The sequence below is a fragment of the Scyliorhinus canicula genome, chromosome 6 (assembly GCF_902713615.1).
Source record: "Scyliorhinus canicula chromosome 6, sScyCan1.1, whole genome shotgun sequence".
NCBI classification, from domain to species: Eukaryota; Metazoa; Chordata; class Chondrichthyes; order Carcharhiniformes; family Scyliorhinidae; genus Scyliorhinus; species Scyliorhinus canicula.
Window position 1 is genome coordinate 162,546,292 of NC_052151.1, and position 19,237 is coordinate 162,565,528.

Genomic DNA, 19,237 nt, shown 5'->3' on the forward strand with positions numbered 1-19,237 from the left:
TACTTTCTGCATAAGCCTACCATAGGGAACCTTATCAAATGCCTTACTAAAATCCATGTACACTACATCCACTGCTTTACCTTCATCCACGTGCTTGGTCACCTCCTCAAAGAATTCAAATAAGACTTGTGAGGCAAGACCTACCCCTCACAAATCCGTGCTGACTATCCCTAATCAAGCAGTGTCTTTCCAGATGCTCATAAATCCTATCCCTCAGTACCCTTTCCATTACTTTTCCGATCACCGAAGTAAGACTAACTGGCCTGTAATTCCCAGGGTTATCCCTATTCCCTTTTTTTGAACAGGGGCACAACATTCGCCACTCTCCAATCCCCTGCTACCACCCCTGTTGACAGTGAGGACGAAAAGATCATTGCCAACGGCTCTGCAATTTCATCTCTTGCTTCCCATAGAATCCTTGGATATATCCTGTCAGGTTCAGGGGACTTGTCTATCCTCAAGTTTTTCAAAATGCCCAACACATCTTCCTTCCTAACAAGTATCTCCTCGAGCTTACCAGCCTGTTTCACACTGTCCTCTCCAACAATATGGCCCCTCTCATTTGTAAATACTGAAGAAAAGTACTCGTTCAATACCTCCTATTTCTTCAGACTCAACACACCATTTCCCGCTACTGTCCTATATCGGACCTACCCTCGCTCTAGTTATTCTCATATTTCTCATATATGTGAAAAAGGTCTTGGGGTTTTCCTTGATCCTACCCGCCAAAGATTTTTTTCATGCCCTCTCTTAGCTCTTCTAATCCCTTTCTTCAGTTCCCTCCTGGCTATCTTGTTGTATCCCTCCAGCGCCCTGTCTGAATCTTGTTTCCTCAGCCTTACATAAGTCTCCTTCTTCCTCTTAACAAGACATTCAACCTCTCTTGTCAACCATGGTTCCCTCACTCGACCATCTCTTCCCTGCCTGACAGGGACATACATATCAAGGACACGTAGTATCTGTTCCTTGAACAAGTTCCACATTTCAATTGTGTCCTTCCCTGACAGCCTATGTTCCCAACTTATGCACTTCAATTCTTGTCTGATAGCATCGTATTTACCCTTCCCCCAATTGTAAACCTTTCCCTGTTGCACACACCTATCCCTCTCCATTACTAAAGGGAAAGTCACAGAATTGAGGTCACTATCTCCAAAATGCTCCCCCACTAACAAATCTGTCACTTGTCCTGGTTCATTACCAAGTACCAAATCAAATATGCTGTGTTAGAAATACTGTGTCTATATACTGTGTTAGAAAAGATTCCTGGACACACCGCACAAACACCACCCAATCCAAACTATTTGATCTAAAGAGTTTCCACTCAATATTTGGGAAGTTGAAGTCACCCATGGCTACTACCCTGTGAATTCTGCACCTTTCCAAAATCTGTTTCCCAATCTGTTCCTCCACATCCCTGCTGCTATTGGGGGGTCTATAGAAAACTCCCAACAAGGTGACTGCTCCTTTCCTATTTATGACTTCAATCCATATTACCTCAGTAGGCAGATCCTCCTCGAACTGCCTTTCTGCAGCTATTATACTATTTCTAATTAACAATGCCATCCCCCACCTCTTTTACCACCCTCCCTAATCTTATTGAAACATCTATAACCAGGAACCTCCAACAACCGTTTCTGCCCCTCTTCTATCCAAGTTTCTGTGATGGCCACAACATCACAGTCCCAAGTATCAATCCATGCCTTAAGTTCACCCACCTTATTCCTGATGCTTCTTGCATTGAAGTATACACACTTCAACCCATCTCTGTGCCTGCAAGTGCTCTCCTTTGTCAGTGTTACCTTCCCCACTGCATCACTACGTGCTTTGACGTCCTGAACATTGGCTACCTTAGTTGCTGGACTACAAATCCGGTTCCCATTCCCCTGTCAAATTAGTTTAAACCCTCCCGAAGATGACGAGAAAACCTCCCTCACAGGATATTGGTGCCCCTCTGGTTCAGATGCAACCCGTCCTACTTGTACAGGTCCCACCTTCCCCAGAATGTGCTCCAATTATCCAAATACCTGAAGCCCTCCCTCCTACACCATTCCTGCAGCCACGTGTTCAACTGCACTTTCTCCCTATTCCTAGTCTCGCTATCACGTGGCACCGGCAACAAACCAGAGATGACATCTCTGTCTGTCCTGGCTTTTAACTTCCAGCCTAACTCCTTAAACTTGTTTATTAAATCCACACCCCTTTTCCTACCTATGTTGTTGGTACCAATGTGCACCACGACTTCTGGCTGCTCACCCTCCCCCTTAAGGATCCTGAAGACACGATCCGGGACGTCATGGACCCTGGCACCCGGGAGGCAACCAACCATCCGAGAGTCTCGCCCGTGCCCACAGAACTGTCTGTCTGTACCTCTAACTATTGAGTCGTCTATAACTAGTGCTCTCCTAATCTCCCCCCTTCCCTTCTGAGCCCCAAAGCCAGACCTCGTACCAGACGTCACTGCAGCCTACCCCTGCTAGATAATCCCCCCCCCCCCCCCCCCCCCCCCAACAGTATCCAAAGCGGTATACTTATTGTTGAGAGGAACGACCACAGGGAATCCCTGCACTGACTGCTTACTCCTCTTTCCACCTCGATCCGTTGCCCAGCTACCTTTGTTCTCGGTGTAACTATGTCCCTGTAGCTTCTACCTATCACCCCTCAGCTTCCAGAATGATCCTCAGTTCATCCAGCTTCAGCTCCAGTTCTCTAACACGGTCTGTGAGGAGCTGGAGATGGCTGCATTTCCTGCAGGTGAAGTCAGCAAGGACACCGGTGGTCTCCCTTACCTCGAACATTCTGCAGGAGGAACATTCCACTGCCCTAGCTGCCATCACTTCTACTTAGTCTCCCATTAAAAAAAAATAAGTAAATAGCTTACCTGCTCACAGCACCGAGTCTTTTTCTTTAGGTTAGAGGAGGTGGGGCACACTACACGTGTAGTGTCTCGGGTTGCCTCACTGTTCAAATTTATTGGGCAATACAAACCTTTTCAGGTCTCCCCACGACCGACTTCCGGTTTCCTGCTGCTCTGAGAACAAAAAAGCTCAGAAACAATACATTAAAAATCAAAAACTCAGCTTACCTTCCAGCTCTCCCCTCCAAAAATCGCTCCCCTCTCTGCCTGCTCCGCTGGAAGAATGATTTTTTTTATCAGATCTTCGAAGAACTGAGTATAAGTCAGAAGTTGTGCTTTTATTGAAGGCATTAATATCCTCTTAGAAAGATGGTCATTGGCGGCTCATCTTTGCTGCCGAGTTTCCCCAGAGACATGTTCTCAGCTCAACAATCTTCATTAGCTGCATCATGAAGTCAAAGGTGGAGTCCTTTGCTGATTTTTCCATAGTTCTTAGTCTCGTGACTTAGAAGAACAACTTTTCTAATCTAGAATTACCCCATGCCATCTATAATCAAAGCTTGAGCTGACAAATCAGCTGGTAGCACTTGCACCATGAGTCTGATGATGATTGTCTCAAACAAGGAAAAGTCCAACTATCAGTCCCTGACATTCAACTACACCATAAGACATAGAAGCAGAATTAGGCCACTCAGCCCATCAAGTCTGCTCCGCCATTCAATTTTGGCTGATATTTTTCTCATCCCCATTCTCCTACCTTCTCCCCATAACCCCTGATCCCCTTATTAATCAAGAACCTGTCTATCTCTGTCTTAAAGACACTCAGTGATTTGGTCTCCACAGCCTTCTGCGGCAAAGAGATCCCCAGATTCACCACCCTCTGGCTGAAGAAATTCCTCCTTATCTCAGTTTTAAAGGATTATCCCTTCAGTCTGAGATGGTCTATGGTCTAGTTTTTCCTACAAGTGGAAGCATCCTCTCCACGTCCACTCTATCCAGGCCTAGCAGTATCCTGTAAGTTTCAATAAGATTCCCCCCCCCTCATCCTTCTAAACCCCATCGAGTTCAGACCCAGAGTCCTCAACCATTCCTCTTACGGCAAGCTGTTCATTCCAGGGATTATTGAACCTCCTCTGGACCCTTTCCAAAGCCAGCACACCTTTCCCTAGATATGGGGCTCAAAACTGCTCACAAAACTCCAAATGGGGTCTGACCAGAGCCTTATACAGCCTCAGAAGTACATCCCTGGTCTTGTACTCTAGCCCTCCTGACATGAATGCAAACATTGCATTTACTTCCTAACTGCTGACTGAACCTGCACGTTAACCTTAAGTGAATCGTGAACAAGGACTCCCAAATCCCTTTGTGCTTCTGATTTCTGAAGCATTTCCCCATTTCCACAATTCATCGTGAGTCCCCAATCATCTATACCTTTGATCATCAGAAGCTTAACTTGAACACAGAACAGTACAGCACAGAACAGGCCCTTCGGCCCTCGATGTTGTGCCGAGCAATGATCACCCTACTCAAACCCACGTATCCACCCTATCCCCGTAACCCAACAACCCCCCTCTTAACCTTACTTTTTAGGACACTACGGGCAATTTAGCATGGCCAATCCACCTAACCCGCACATCTTTGGACTGTGGGAGGAAACCGGAACACCCAGAGGAAAACCACGCACACACGGGGAGGACGTGCAGACTCCGCACAGACAGTGACCCAGCTGGGAATTGAACCTGGGACCCTGGAGCTGTGAAGCATTTTTGCTAACCACCATGCTACCGTGCTGCCCCAAGGAGGGGGACCTTTTGTCTTGGTAGCCCACCACTGTCCAGATTCCATGCTTCAGCAATCAAGTACTTCGAATTGGAATATTGGATTATGAGCTGGAGTAATGCTTAATAATATGTCCGCCCGCTAAGTAACAGCAAAGAGATGGTACAGAGATGTGAGAAACAGTTTAGAAGAAGGGACTGATTTTGGAGAAGTGTAAGTTCAGAGGATTTTGTGTAAACTAAAATCAGACAATATGGGAAAGTCTCATGCCTAGCCAGCTAGCATCTATGGAAATAATAGTTTTCATTTTGGATGTGAATCTTTCATCAGAACAGGTGAACAGCATTTTAAAAGAAGCACAATAAATGAAAGAGAATGTCTCACTCACTGCAAACACTTCATCCTGTTGTGGAATCACATTTGAGATACTGAAGGAAGTGATGAAATGTCTCACTTGGCCCAGGTGTTGTGGGTGTAGACCAACAGAGTAAGAGCTGTGGAAATGAGCTGCTGCACTCATGACGTGTATATATGTTCCAGTTCAAAGTACAATAAATAAGCCGAGTATTTGTTGTTTGTATTCCTGTTACTCCGCTAAGTCAAACACGAAAGGAGCAAATAATATAAAACTCCCCCTGCCTGTTAAACTGTGGGCTGCTGCTGCTCAACATGTGGCAATCAACACCCCTCCCATCTGTCCCAAATTCTCCCCCCACCTAACAAGACCTACTCCAGAGGTCTTCACTGGTGACCGCCTGGGCACGCCCAGCTGGTGTCTGCAGCTTCTCTGCCTGGTGAACGACACCCAATTCCAGTGCAGAGAAATAATTTCGAGGCCAGTGTCTGAATCGCTGAGAAGGTATTGAAGCAGGAGCCTGGGAACAGGTGAAAAGCAGGTCAAGGCTGAGTGTGCTGCACTGGTAGATAGCTCACACATGTAACCAACTTTGCAGGAGCAGTAAGGAAAGCTAACTGGACTGTGTTTAAGCTTGTGAATCAGATTACATTGTTTATGCTTAGAAATTAATATCCATAAAATGAATATAAATAGTTGTGCTAAATTTTTGTTGAACATTTATATTACATATTAAAATAACTTTATCATTGACAGAATTATCAATGGTGCAGTTGTAACTATCCTGATAAATCAATAGCTACCCTCAGTTTTCATGACTAATCCCATTTTTTGTTTTGGCAAATTATCAAGAAGCAGCAGCGTAATTCCTTGGTGACATGTAATGCAAAGTTGGATTGCAGTTCCATCAATTAAATCCCTTTTAACTGTTGTTATAGGTATCTGACTTGGTAATAATCCTGAATCAGAAGCGCGCAGTTGATGCTTTTGCAAAAGGGGGAAATCTCACACTAGGTGGAAATTTTACTGTCGCAATTGGACCCATTGGCAGGTGAGCTGTTACATGTTTTGTTGCTATCTGATGAATGGTTGAATATTCTTTCATCACAAAATGTTTTTGTCACCGAAATGTTAACTGTTTCAGACAACAATGTTGCCCCTTGATTTATTTTTTAAATGTAGCTTGTGTGAATTTTGTGCTCATTTTGCCTAACTTCTGAACATCAACAAACTCATCTCTATCAGATAATGGCCCAGTCTTCTGCAAAGTTGCAATCATTGTTGGATTGCTCCACCCAAACTTTCTCCCGCCTTGACACTGCTCCACATATTTTTGCTAGGTCTTCCAAACTCAACTCTTCCAGAATTGCATCCCTTGGAGAACTCTATCGTATAATTTTGGAGTCTGTGGGGAGGGGCCGGTGGGGGTCTTTTTACAACACTAGCTGCTGTATGGTAGGTTTAAATGTCCAGTGTGAATGTTACTGACTGGGTGAATGTTATTGAAGGTGTAGGTGCAGATGATATAAGTGGGTAGGGTGGCAAGCAGGTTAGGTGGGTGGAGCAGCGTTGGTACGGGTTATTGGGTGATGCCACTACATAGTGTGGTCGAGGAGTGGTTGGGTCAGTTGGATTAGTGGGTTGAGTAAGGAGTTGGGAGGTAATTGGGGAGGGAGGAGTAGTCAGGTCTGTGGATAGCCAGAAATTAGACCAGGATTAATCTATCTAGCATTTCAGGTAAGTCCACGGAACTGCCTGAAGCCTCCGAATTTAACTCAGAATCAAAGACATTTGCATAGGATCCCGTGGACTTGAAGAATTGCATTTCGGAATTTGAAGCTCCCTGAGCACTTATCATGGACAACCATTTGTCAGAACCTCGGTGAGGTCGTGACGTACATCACCGATCAGGGAAGGGATTCTCCGACCCCCGCCGGGTCAGAGAATCGCCCGGGGCCGGCGTCAATCCTGCCCCCGCCGTGTCCCGAATTCTCCGCCCCCTGAGATTCGGCGGGGGCGGGAATCGCGCCGGTCGGCGGGCCCCCCGCGGCGATTCTCCGGCCCGCGATGGGCCGAAGTCCCACCGCTGATGAGCCTCTCCCGCCGGCGTGGATTAAACCACCTACCTGACCGGCGGGATTGGCGGCGCGGGCGGACGCCGGGGCGGGCGCCGGGGTCCTGGGGGGTGCGCAGGGCGATCTGACCCCGGGGGGTGCCCTCACAGTGGCCTGGCCTGTGATCGGGGCCCACCAATCGGCGGGCAGGCCTGAGCCGTGGGGGCACTCTTTTTCTTCCGCCTTCACCATGGTCTTCACCATGGCGGAGGCGGAAGAGACCCCCTCCCCTTCGCATGCGCCGGTATGACATCAGCAGCCGCTGACGCTCCAGCGCATGTGCGGACTTACGCTGGCCGGCGAAGTCCTATCGGCCCCGGCTGGCGTGGTGTCAAAGGCCATTCACGCCAGCCGGCGGAGCGGGAACCACTCCAGCGCGGGCCTAGCCCCTCAATGTGAGGGCTTGGCCCCTAAAGGTGCGGAGACTTCCGCACCTTTGGGGCGGCCCGGCGCCGGAAGTGTTCACGCCACTCCAACACGCCTGGACCCCCTGCCCCGCCGGGTAGGGGAGAATCCCGGCTCTTATGTCTCGTGTCCCCGACTATCTGGGACGGGAAAATCTGGCTAATAAATTTAATTGGGAAGGAATGTTTGAGGTGAATACTTCGTTCAAATAGAATTTACAGTGCAAAAGGAGGCCATTCAGCCCATCGAGTCTGCACCAGCTCTTGGAAAGAGAGCCCTACCCAAGGTCAACAACTCCACCCTATCCCCATAACCCAGTAACCCCATAACCCAGTAACCCCACCCAACACTAAGGGCAATTTTTCATTGGCCAATCCACCTAACCTACACATCTTTGGACTGTGGGAGGAAACCGGAGCACCCGGAGGAAACCCACGCACACACGGGGAGAATGTGCAGACTCCGCACAGACAGTGACCCAAGCCGGAATCGAATCTGGGACCCTGGAGCTGTGAAGCGATTGTGCTATCCACAATGCTACCGTATTACCGTGAACCAACCGTTTTTTGAAGATAGAAGAAACATCCTCGACTCCTTCCTCGGTTCCTGCAAACTTTTAGCTTCATCTCTAACCTCCCTTTCCCCTTTAAAGTTCTTGAACATGTCCATCTTTACGTGAACTCCATGTTTAAATCCTTCTAATCGGGTTCCCACCCACTGTCTCGCACTGAAGTATGCTCTCATCATTGTCTCAAATTATATTCTATGTTAAACATTTCCTATTCAACCTGTTTACAGCCTTTGTCGGGCCTCAGGGGAAGCCAATACAGTTCCAAAAACAAGTAGGAGGGCAGAGAGTAAAGAAATAGCCAGGGACCCAACTTCAGAAACATGCAGCTAATGGCAAAAGTACAAGAATTATACTGGTTAAGCCAAAAGTGAAAAATAATAAACAAGCAAATAAAATATCAATGCTGAGGGACTGATTAGGGGGTGTAGCCCAGTTAAGAGTTCTATATACTAATGCACAGTGTAAGGAGTAAACTAAATGAGATGTAGGCGCAAACGCAAATTGAAGATGATGATATAATAGCTATTACGGCGACATAGTTGCTGATGGTCGGGACTGGGAACTAAATATAACTGGTTATAAAGTTTACAAGAGGGACAGGGAAGATGGCAGAGGGGTTGGAGTAAGTGGCCTTACTGATTAGACATGCTATCACCTCAATGGTGAGGGAGGATATATAATGAGGGGAAAGCATCCAGTGGAGACCATATGGATGGAACTGAGGAATAAAAACAGATCTAAACTTTTCTGGGCGTTGTGTATCAAACCTCTGGTAGCAGTTCTGAGGTGCTGAATTGTACAAAAGCACAAATTAGGCAAGTGAGTAAATGAGTAGCAAAGGCAAAGTAGTATAATGGGAAATTTCAACTTACGCACGGATTGGGAGAGGCAGACTGTGGTGGTATGGATATGAGCACTGCCATTGGTGCAGAGCACTGGCTTCCCATTGGCTCTGGCTGGTCATGTGCCTCTCGTCCGATTGGTTGGGACTAGTCATGTGACTGCTCTCCAATTGGTCGAGAGGCAAGTAGGCCCCGCCTCTGAGGCGCGGTATAAGTACCCAGAGTTCCCGGCGGTCGGCCATTCTCTGTAGTCGACCACCGGGCTAACAACTAGCTGATTAAAGCCACAGTTCGGATCCTAAATGTGTCTTGAGTCGAATTGATGGTACATCACAAACAAGCACCTGTCAGAAAGGTAGTGAATTTCTGGAATGTGTCCGGGATAGTTTCTTGCGGTAATATGTTTTAGATGCAACAAGGAGACGGGCAATATTAGATTTAGTGATGAGTAATGAGCCAAATTTAATGAGCAGCCTAATTGTACGCGAACAATTATCAAATAGTGATCACAGCATGACTGAATTCAGTGTAGTGTTTGAAAGTGTAAAGCACGTTTCAGATACTAGAATTTTAGACATAGGTACAGTTGACTTGAGCGGGATGAGGCAGTGACTGCCCAAGGTAAACTGGGAAGATCTGTTAATGGGTCAAAGGACTAAAGATCTGTGGGGAATATTTAAAGAAACAGTTAACGAGATACAGAGATATACGAAATATATCCCCGAGAAGAAAAGGCTCCACTTCACAAAACAAACGGCTAAAGACAACTAAAGAGGTTAGGGAGAGCATAAAACTAAAAGAAAGGGCTTATAAAAATGCAAGACATAGCACAGATCTGGACGAATGGGAGAGATACTGTTACGACTCCCAAAGGGATTTAAAACTACATTTATTAGATTGCGGAGAGGGAAGTGGGAGAGGAGAGGGAAATTTCGGTCACCAGGAGTAGCCAGCATGGATTTGTGAAGGGACGGTCATGTCTGACCAGTTTTATTTAGTTTTTTGAAGAGGTGACTAAGGTAGTGGACAGGGGAATGTCTCTGGATGTTATTTACATGGACTTCCAGAAGGCATTTGATAAAGTCCCACATAAGAGACTGTTGACTAAGGTTGAAGCCCATGGAGTTGAGGGCAAATTATTGACATGGTTAGAAATTGTTTGAGTGGCAGGCAACAGAGAATGGGATAATGGGTAATTACTCTAATTGGCAGGAAGTGACTATGGTGCTCCACAGGGATCTGTGCTGAGGCTTCAATTATTCACATTATTCATTAATGACTTGGATGATGGCATAGTAATCAATGTATCCAAATTTGCTACTGATGCAAACTTAGGTGGCTTTGTCAATGGCCTAGATTATAGGATACAATTGCAAGGAGATATTAACAGTCTTAGGGTAATGGGCAAAATTGTAGCAGATGGAATTCAATGTAAACAAGTGTGAGGTTATCCATTTGGGACCAAAAAAGGATAGAGCAGGGTACTTTCTAACTGGAAAGAGGTTAGGTACAATGGATGTCCAAAGAGACTTGGAGGTTCAGGTTCCCTTACAATGCCACGAACAAGTGCAGGAAATAATCAGAAAATCTACTGGAATGTTAGCCTTTATATCTTTAGGAATATAAAGACAAGGGTTATACTGCAGCTACGTAAAACCCTGGTTAGACCCGTTGAAAGGACTGTGAGCAGTTCTGGGCCCCACAACTTAAAGCTATCTTAGCCTTGCAGGGAGTGCAACGTAGGTTTACGAAAATGATACCTTGACTACAGGGGCTAATTCATGAAGAGAGAATACACAAATTAGGCCTGTTTTCACTAGAATTTAGGCAGTTGAAGGATGATCCGATCGAAGTATTCAAAATGTGAATAAGGAAAGACAGGGTAGATAAGAAACTATTTCCACTGGTTGGAGATTCTAAAATAAGGGGGCATAATCTAAAAATTAAAGCTAGACCATTCAGGAGAGATGTTAGGAAGAACTTTTTCACTCCAAAAAGTAGTAGAGGTTTGGAGCTCTCTCCCACAAACAGCAGTTGAAGCTCAAACAATTGTTAATTTTAAATCGAGAGATTTTTGTTCATCAAAGATATTAAGGGATATGGGCCAAAGGCAAGTATATGGAGTTAGACCGCAGACCAGCCATGATCTCATTAAATGGCGGGACAGCCTCGAGGGACTGAATGGCCCACTCCTGTTCCTATTTTCCTATATGCTTTTGACATGATTGACCACATCATTCTCTTTCACTGCCTCCCCGTTGTTATCAGGTGAGCAGAACTACATTCACCTGGTCCATATCCCTTAATCTGACCAGGCTTCCCTTGCTGGTCTTGCACTGTTACCTCTGGTATCTTCCAAGGACCCCTCCTATTTCTCAATTATATGCTGTTCCTTGACAACATCATCCAAAATTACAACATCATATTCCAAATACATGCTGACAATACCCATCTCTGCCTCACTACCAATTATCCCAACACCTCCAGTGTCTCTAAATGGTCAGATTGCTTTGACATAAAAGTCAAAAGCTGTGAAGGCTGGAAATCTGAAAAAAAAACAGATAAAGTTAGTAAAACCTAGCCAATCTGGCAACATGTGGAGAGAGAAGCAGAGTTAGTGAGCGCGATCTACTTAAATGGGAATAGAGTCCCGTGGCGCATGATTAGCCGACTATTTCCTGACACTCGGGGCGCCCACAAATACCATGCTATCGAACGGCCATTCGGGTGGAGGACCTCAGCAGGGAACGTTGAACTGAGGAGCTCTGCTTGCTTGAACCGATCTCTCGCCCCCCCCTCGACACAACACCCAAAAACCCCAAGCCCCAACTCACCTATAAGGGTGTCGTCTTTCCCTCCCAGCATGAACAAGGCGCGCCCGAAGTCTCCAAGGTGAGAGGTTGAGATCCCACGACTTGGTTAGATCTTGGGAATGCATATTAGAGTGAGACTAGCTACCTCACTCTAAATGCAGATTTGCCAGAAAGTGTTCCCTCCCACAATGGGTAGGATTCACATTGCAACATTTTGCAAGATCACATCTACTTTCCACGCCGCACTGCTTTTTGGGCGCAACGCAATGTTTAGGTTGATCTTTCATCAGAACTGGAAGAAGTTAGAGTTATATCAGGTTTTATACGAGTACAGAGGGAGGGCAGGGGTCGGGGTGGGGGTGGGGGGAAGCGTGCTGGTTGTTTGGGGGCGGGGGTGGAGTAAGTCCAGTCCTGCGGTAATGGATGAGAGTCCTTGCTGGGAACAGAGTAGGAGGAAGTATAGCCAAGTTGATGCGAATTGATGTGTACTTTCCTTTGTTCTCACCTTCCACATCACCAGCCTACATTATCAACGGATCATCTTCTGCTATTTTTGTCACCTTATGCAAAATGCTGCCACCAATCACACCTTCCCCTCACCTCCCCTCCCCTACGACATTCCAGAGGGCAATTCCCTTCAATGTACTGGTTTACTCCTCATTGCTATTCCCTTCCCATCCCACCACATCTTCTCATTCAGACGATTCAACACCTGTCCTTGTGTTCCTCCCTTCTCACTGCCCAACACCCTAAACACATCTTCCCGGTGATACTGAGATTAACTTGTTTAAATTTAATTTGCTGTACTCACTGTTCACATTATGGTCTCCCCTTCATTGGGACTAATAAGCACAGGTTGGCTGACCACTTTGTAGAATACACCCGGTCAGTCCTCAAGCTTGACCCCAAACTTCTGTTCACCTGTCATTTACTTATTTACCCACTTTCACTTTAGATTCTCTGTCCTCAATGCATAGTGTCCCAATTAATTCAATGTAAGCTAGAAGACTAGCACCTCACCTTTTGATTAGGCACTTTACAGCTTTCCACACTCAACAAGGAGTTCAACAAATTTAGGTCATAGCCTCTGATAGTTTTTTCACACGGCGACACTTTAGGTTGATTCTTCTATGTTCATTTACAGCTCGTGCAAACACATCTTTTGTTTTTGCTTGTCTCATGATGATCTCTTTTACCTTGCACTATCATTTGTGTTCTTATTTAATCTCTTCTGTTTTACAATCTTCTCTTTGTTCTTTCCAAATACCCCTACTTTCTTAGCCTCTATACATATTTAAAACAAATGCTTTTCAAATTGTGCTGCAAGGCCACTAACCTGAAATGTTAGCTTGCCTTCTCTCTCCCCAGGTTTTCCCTCACCTTCATTTCAGGAGTATTATCTCCCAATGTTGTTTATGTTTGCTAAGAATTATGAAATATTTATTTAAATGTTAGCCATTGCTTATATAGCATCATGCCTTTTAATTTAATTTTCCAATCTACTTTAACAGCTCTCCCCTTGGGCGGGATTCTCCAATCCCGCGGCAGAGTGTCCTCGCAGTCGTAAATGCCGTCCCACGACTAATTTTGGCCCCTACAGGCGGCTAGCACGGCGCTGGAGCGGTTCGCGCCACTCCAGCTGCAGATCCCGGCACGAACTATACACCGCGGGATCCGTGCAGGCGCAATTGCGCCGGCGCCAACAAGGACATGCACAGTGGCACCAGCACCAACGCGCACATGCGCAATGGCCTCCTTTAACGCGCCAGCCCCACGCAACATGGCGCAGGACTACAGGGGCTGGCGCGTAGAAAAGGAGGCCCCCAGCCACAGAGGCCGGCCCGCCAATTGGTGGGCCCCGATCACGTGCCAGGCCCCATTGGAGGCCCCCCCCTGGGGTCGGACCCCCCCCTCCCCCCCCCCCCCCCCCCCCCCCAAAGGCTGCTCGGACCATCCGGGCCGGCGAATCACGGGGGAGGGGGGGCCCACCGACCGGCGGCGCGCCAACCACGCCAGTGCCAACTTTCCGCTCTGCGGAGAATCGCGTGCTGGCTTCGGTGCGATTCACGCGGCCCGCCAGATATTCTCCGACCTGGCACAGGGTCGGAGAATCCCGCCCAACTTATATCTATGTAATTAACTTTACTTTATGTTTCTGTTTAAGATGCTAGTTTCACTTTGTCACTCTTGAATGCTGTTTGAAATTCTTCATATTAAGATCACTCTTCCCCTGATAATGTCTTGCTCTAAAATTACTAATTAACCATGTCTCATTATACAAGAAAGTTCCTAGAATAGCCTGTTCCCTGGTTGGTTCCATGGAATTTTGCTCTAAGAAGCTCTCTCGAACCATTCCATGAACTCATCCTCCCTACTTTTGCCAATTTGATTTCCCTAGTCTATATGAAGATTAAAGTCTCCCCACAATTATTGCATCATCTTTCTTGTTGAATAATAATAAACAGGATATCTATTTCTTGGAGCCCAAATACTACTCCCACCAGTGTTTTCTGCCCATTGTCATTTCTTATCTCCACCCAGGATTCTACTTCCTGATCTTCCGAGCCAAAGTACATCCTCACTACTGTCCTTTGGTCATCTTTAATTATCAAACCTACAGCCCCCGCAATGCACCCTTCCGCCTACTCCCAGCTTTCCATTTTGTTTGTCAATTTGAAATGTTAAATACCCTAGAGGATTCAATTCCCAACCTTGGTCATCATGCAACCATATCTCTGTAATGGCTATTTTGTCAACCCTATTGAACTATATTTATGCCATAATTCATCTAATTTATAATTGTTATGAATTATTTGTGCATTTAGATAAAGTAACTTTAATTTTAACCTTTTACCATTTTCCCCTAATTTGATACTGATACACTATTACCATTAAATACACTGCCACATACTGGTACACTCTACATAACTTTATTCAAAATACTACACTGCTCTCCGGCCCTGATGTTTCTCTTTCAATTTATAGCTCACCTATATGACCACCGCCCAATAAAAGTAGCAACAAAGTAACAACTTTATACTTAGCTGTTCAAAACAGTTCTTAAATAAAAGGGGAAAATCTTTAACTTACTACCTACACCTGCCATTATATATTCCAATAAAGCATACTAATAGAGTTTCAAAGATCACTTATAAATAAAGTTGAGGTTTACTTGCTTTCTATGAAGAATCCTTGAGAACCTTTCCGGAGACAACTGAAGAGCTGTATTGTCAGACACTTCTGTTCATTTTCAAATCCTACAGCAGAATGCAAAATTACAGACAGGCATTGCTCCACCCATTAATTACATCATAAAGCATCCATGTATTTCACTCGGTAAATATTTAAGTTTAACTTTGTAGTTATAGTTTGATTCCTATACTCAGCTGATTTTTGTGGAGACATTTTCACAGTTTAGGTACAGTGTTGAATTCAGTGAGGCATACGTGGAAGGCCTGCAATCAGTAAAAACCCTGACTATGTTTAACTTTGATGGACCAAAGATTAAATGATGACATTGCTTCTGAAATGTATTGGAAAATTTTTCATTACATTGTCTGCTGCAACACTGATTTCAGCGCTGTCTTGTGATTTTTCACCTTTTCTTTTGACTAAAGCTAATTGTATACCATCTTACATCACTATAATAGCTTTGTCATAGCAACGCATACAAAATCACTTAATGGTGGCCACAGTTAGAGTAAGTTCAGTGGGATGAACAAAAACATTGTCAAAGAGAGGTTTCCAAGAGACTTTTGAAAGAGGAGAGAGAGAGAATACAAAATGAAGGTGGTTAGGTACCATCACTGAGGTGAAATGTAGATGATGCAAAGAATTCCAGATTCGAGAGAATAAGGAAATATGTTGACAGATGGAGTTGGAGAAAGTTTCAGAACCAGGGAAGAGCAAGGCTGTGGAGGATTTGAAGATGAAAAGAAGGATTTTACGTTTTACGGAGTTTGACAATCAAATGGAATTTCTCGAGTCCAGTGGTAAGCAAAGCTTGTGAGATGTGCTGTTGGTGGCATTTTGCACAATCTGCAGCTTCACAAAGAGTTAATGGAGCTTTGGACAAGCTGTCGTGTGTGAGGAGTAAAAACCAAGACCATGGTGAGGAGATCTTTTCAGGAATTGAACAAGTCAGCGGCGATGAAAGCTTGTTTGGGTGGAAGAGAGTTTTGTTTTGTACATTTACTGCATATGGGTGTCGCTGGCTAGGTCAGCATTTATTGCCGATTCCTATTTGCCCTTGAGAAGGTGGGGGTGAGTTGCCTTCTTGAACCGCTGCAGCCCATGTCGTTCCAAGATTTTGACCCAGCGACAGTGAGGAACGGTGATATATTTCCAAGTCAGAATGGTGAGTGACTTGGAGGAGAAATTCCAGGTGGTGGTTGTGGAGTCCTGGCAATGGCGAGTGGAGGCTCTTTGTGTGAGCAAACAGAGTTTATTGATACCAAGGAACATTGATATGTAGACCACTGGCCTCGCTGCCATGGAGCAACATAGAGCTGCTTTCCCAGCCTTTACATCTTTACTACATGGCTCTCCAATGTATTCTGCCTGGGAGGAGATCCCACCCTCTGGGGCGATCACCAGCTCTGGGTCCCCATTGGTGCCCAGAACCATGTAACTCTCCTCTGCTGTGCTGTCTTAAAGAGACAGTCACCTCAATCCACCACATCCATTTCCCTTTAACATTTTTAATATAATCTTCAAAATTAATCTACTCACCCCGAATTCTACATGAACATTAGATACACAAGTTAGACATTTATAAATTCATGTCGCGATTGTTCAATGGTTACAATCATTGAGGCTTGCATTTAACAAGATTTGTATCAGCAGGCTTCAAATATAATCTTGTATGGGACTCTTCCATTCAGGCTTTCTGCTTTCCGAATTATGTCCTAGACTGTGCGCTGACCAAGGACTTTGTATTTTACTCTGTAGGTGTCACTCTACAGTCCTGCTTTGGTCCTTCTATCTGTCAAGTACCTTACTCTACAATACATGCGGTACCCTCATCACAAAATACAACACAGTTTTATGTCTTGACAGCTCAATCAAGAACTCGGTTTGTCACTTATGAAGGCGTTGGCCATGATACCCTGTTTCTGGTGTATGAGTTGTATGATAAAGTCCCTTCTCATTCTAGCGTTTTCATTCGCACCTTTCCCATATAACCATCTTAGCTCTTGTGCATATCTATTAGTGGTCACGACCTAATGGCCGTGCTGTGGCCGAGTCTGGACGCGACGAGGCTGGTAAATCTCGCGAGAGGCATTTTGTGAGATTACTAGCCTCGTTAGCGATGAGTTGAGAACGGGATCCAGCCCATTGTGGTCAGGACCCAGATTTGCATATTCAAGTTAGCAGTTAGTCTCATTTGAGTATGGGACCTAAAGGTCTCACCTTGGAGATCTGAGCGGGTGCCAATTAGCACTGATTTCCACAAACGTGGACCAAGCATACTGCAACTTAGTTGGGTGGGGGGGTTCTGGTGGCCAGGTGGCACCGCCAGGCTGGCAGGGGCACTGCCAGAGTTTCAGTAAGGCAGTGCCAAGGTTCCCTTGTGGCATCGATGACCCCCTGAAGGCCGCAGTGGGGGATCTAGAGATCAAATGGCACCCCGATCTCTTCCTTCACTGGTGAGTGAAGCCCGTCAACAGGACGTGGGACCAAATGCGGCATCGGCGGGGCTGCCAATGCCGGGAAACGCTCGGTAAAACATGCTCTACATGGGACACTGTTTCATCTCCATTAAACGGCACCCAGTGTGACAATTTCAGCAATCTTGTTCTGGCATGTCATCTAGTTTCTTTAGTCTACTGCACCAACTAATCTTCTGCTTGGGCATGAAAAAGTCTTTCTGCCATTCATCTGCTTTCTCCTCGACACCTAATCTTTTCAGTTGCAGTTTTTTCCGAACTGTTGCCTTCCCAAACTCTCACTCAATTGAGAGCTGATCTGTCTGTATCCGATGCTTCAGCTGTTCCCCTTGGTTTCTTATCCTTCTCCTCAGCGTGTGTTAATTTTACCCGTAGTCTATTTATCTCCTGGAAACAGCAACGATGTTCCATCAGCGTGCTGATCTGGACTTCCAACTCTTTGCAGGAAATACTCAATCCACTGTCATTTTCCACCAGCTTAACACTCTTGGTGAACTCCTCAGTGTTCTTCCTCGATTACTGTAGCTTTCTTCTGGCCATAATAACTTTCTCTTGCTGAAAAATATCAAAACCGTTCTCTAGTCCTTGGCTCTGCCTTTGCAATCTATTCAGTTTATCCATCTTTGAGTCTCTTTAAAGACGAATCCAACATTCTCTTATAGCAATATTTGATAATGGTCTCTCCCTTCTCATGCTGTGCATGGTTCTGGACCCTTGCTTTTGTTGTGGTTGCATTGAATTCTACTTCCACGTTCAGCATTTCTTCCTTCTTCTTATGTTAATTAGGCAGCTCTCCTGAATTGCTTACTTGTCCCAAGAGCTGTGTTCTTCCTTTGGGCTTGTCCACTGCTACATTCTTCACAGCACCCTCAAATGCTTGGGCAGTTTTCGCCTCTCTGCAGAATGCCCATTTCACAAGCTCATTTGTGTTTTCCACACGACTGGTAGTTGATCATTCGATTGAATCTCCAAAGCATTCCCAACAATAGCTCTTGTAAACTCCCATCTGCTGAAACTCCTCTTCCCGATAGTCAGTACTTTAAGCTCCATGAGGCGACAGCATTGGAATTTCATCTTCTAAATCCCTAATATTTCTCTCCAGTGAGGCCATCGTGGTATCCTCTATTCGAAGTATGGCAGCTCTCTCTTCTTTAGCAGTGAGTGATTCTTTGAGAACCTCAATGTGTTGTTTACAATCAGAATTTTGATAGTTCAATGTTTCAAGCTTGGTTTGTAAGACAAGGAGTTCATATTCCTTCTTGGGCAAATCCTCTTTTAACTGGCCAATCTTATTTTTCATGAATTTCGAATGACTTTTTATTTACGGGATGTGGGCGTCACTAGTTAGGCCAGCATGTATTGCCCATCCCTGGATGCCTTTCAGAAGGTGGTGGTAAGTTGCCTTCTTGAACCACTGCAGACCTTGAGGTGTAGGCACACCTAAGCAGGGAGGCAGTTTCAGGATTCTGACTCATCGACAGTGAAGGCACAGCAATATATTTCCAAGTTGGGTTGGTGAGTGACTTGGAGGAGACTTTGCAATAGATGATACAGGATGTCCTACATGAATGGCATGGATTACATCTTTGATGTATTTCACCCTGAGATTGGCATTTCTCTCACTCATCGTAAAACTGACAGTCTCCATTACAATAGGATTTCCTTGGCACTACTCAAGTTTCATTCTGACCTCTGTCGTTGAGCTCTGCTTGTGCTTTTTTCTCAACACTCAACTGGTTCTAACTCTAGTTGCACTTCTGCTGGCTGGTGAATGTTGTACTGTTTCTCACTGGCCTTGATAGATTCCCTAGCAACTTCCACCTTTGGCATAGTGA

General features: G+C 45.4%; 1 protein-coding gene across 5 annotated transcripts in view; it reads left to right on the top strand.

Annotated features, from left to right (window-relative positions):
* sh3yl1 (SH3 and SYLF domain containing 1) overlaps window positions 1-19,237 on the top strand; it is a 209,407-nt gene that overhangs the window by 111,132 nt on the left and 79,038 nt on the right. For all 5 annotated transcript variants that reach the window (XM_038800374.1, XM_038800377.1, XM_038800376.1 and 2 more), the window contains one exon: window positions 5,927-6,039. In XM_038800374.1, the coding sequence (XP_038656302.1) occupies window positions 5,927-6,039 (113 nt within the window). The remainder of the gene's footprint in view (window positions 1-5,926; window positions 6,040-19,237) is intronic.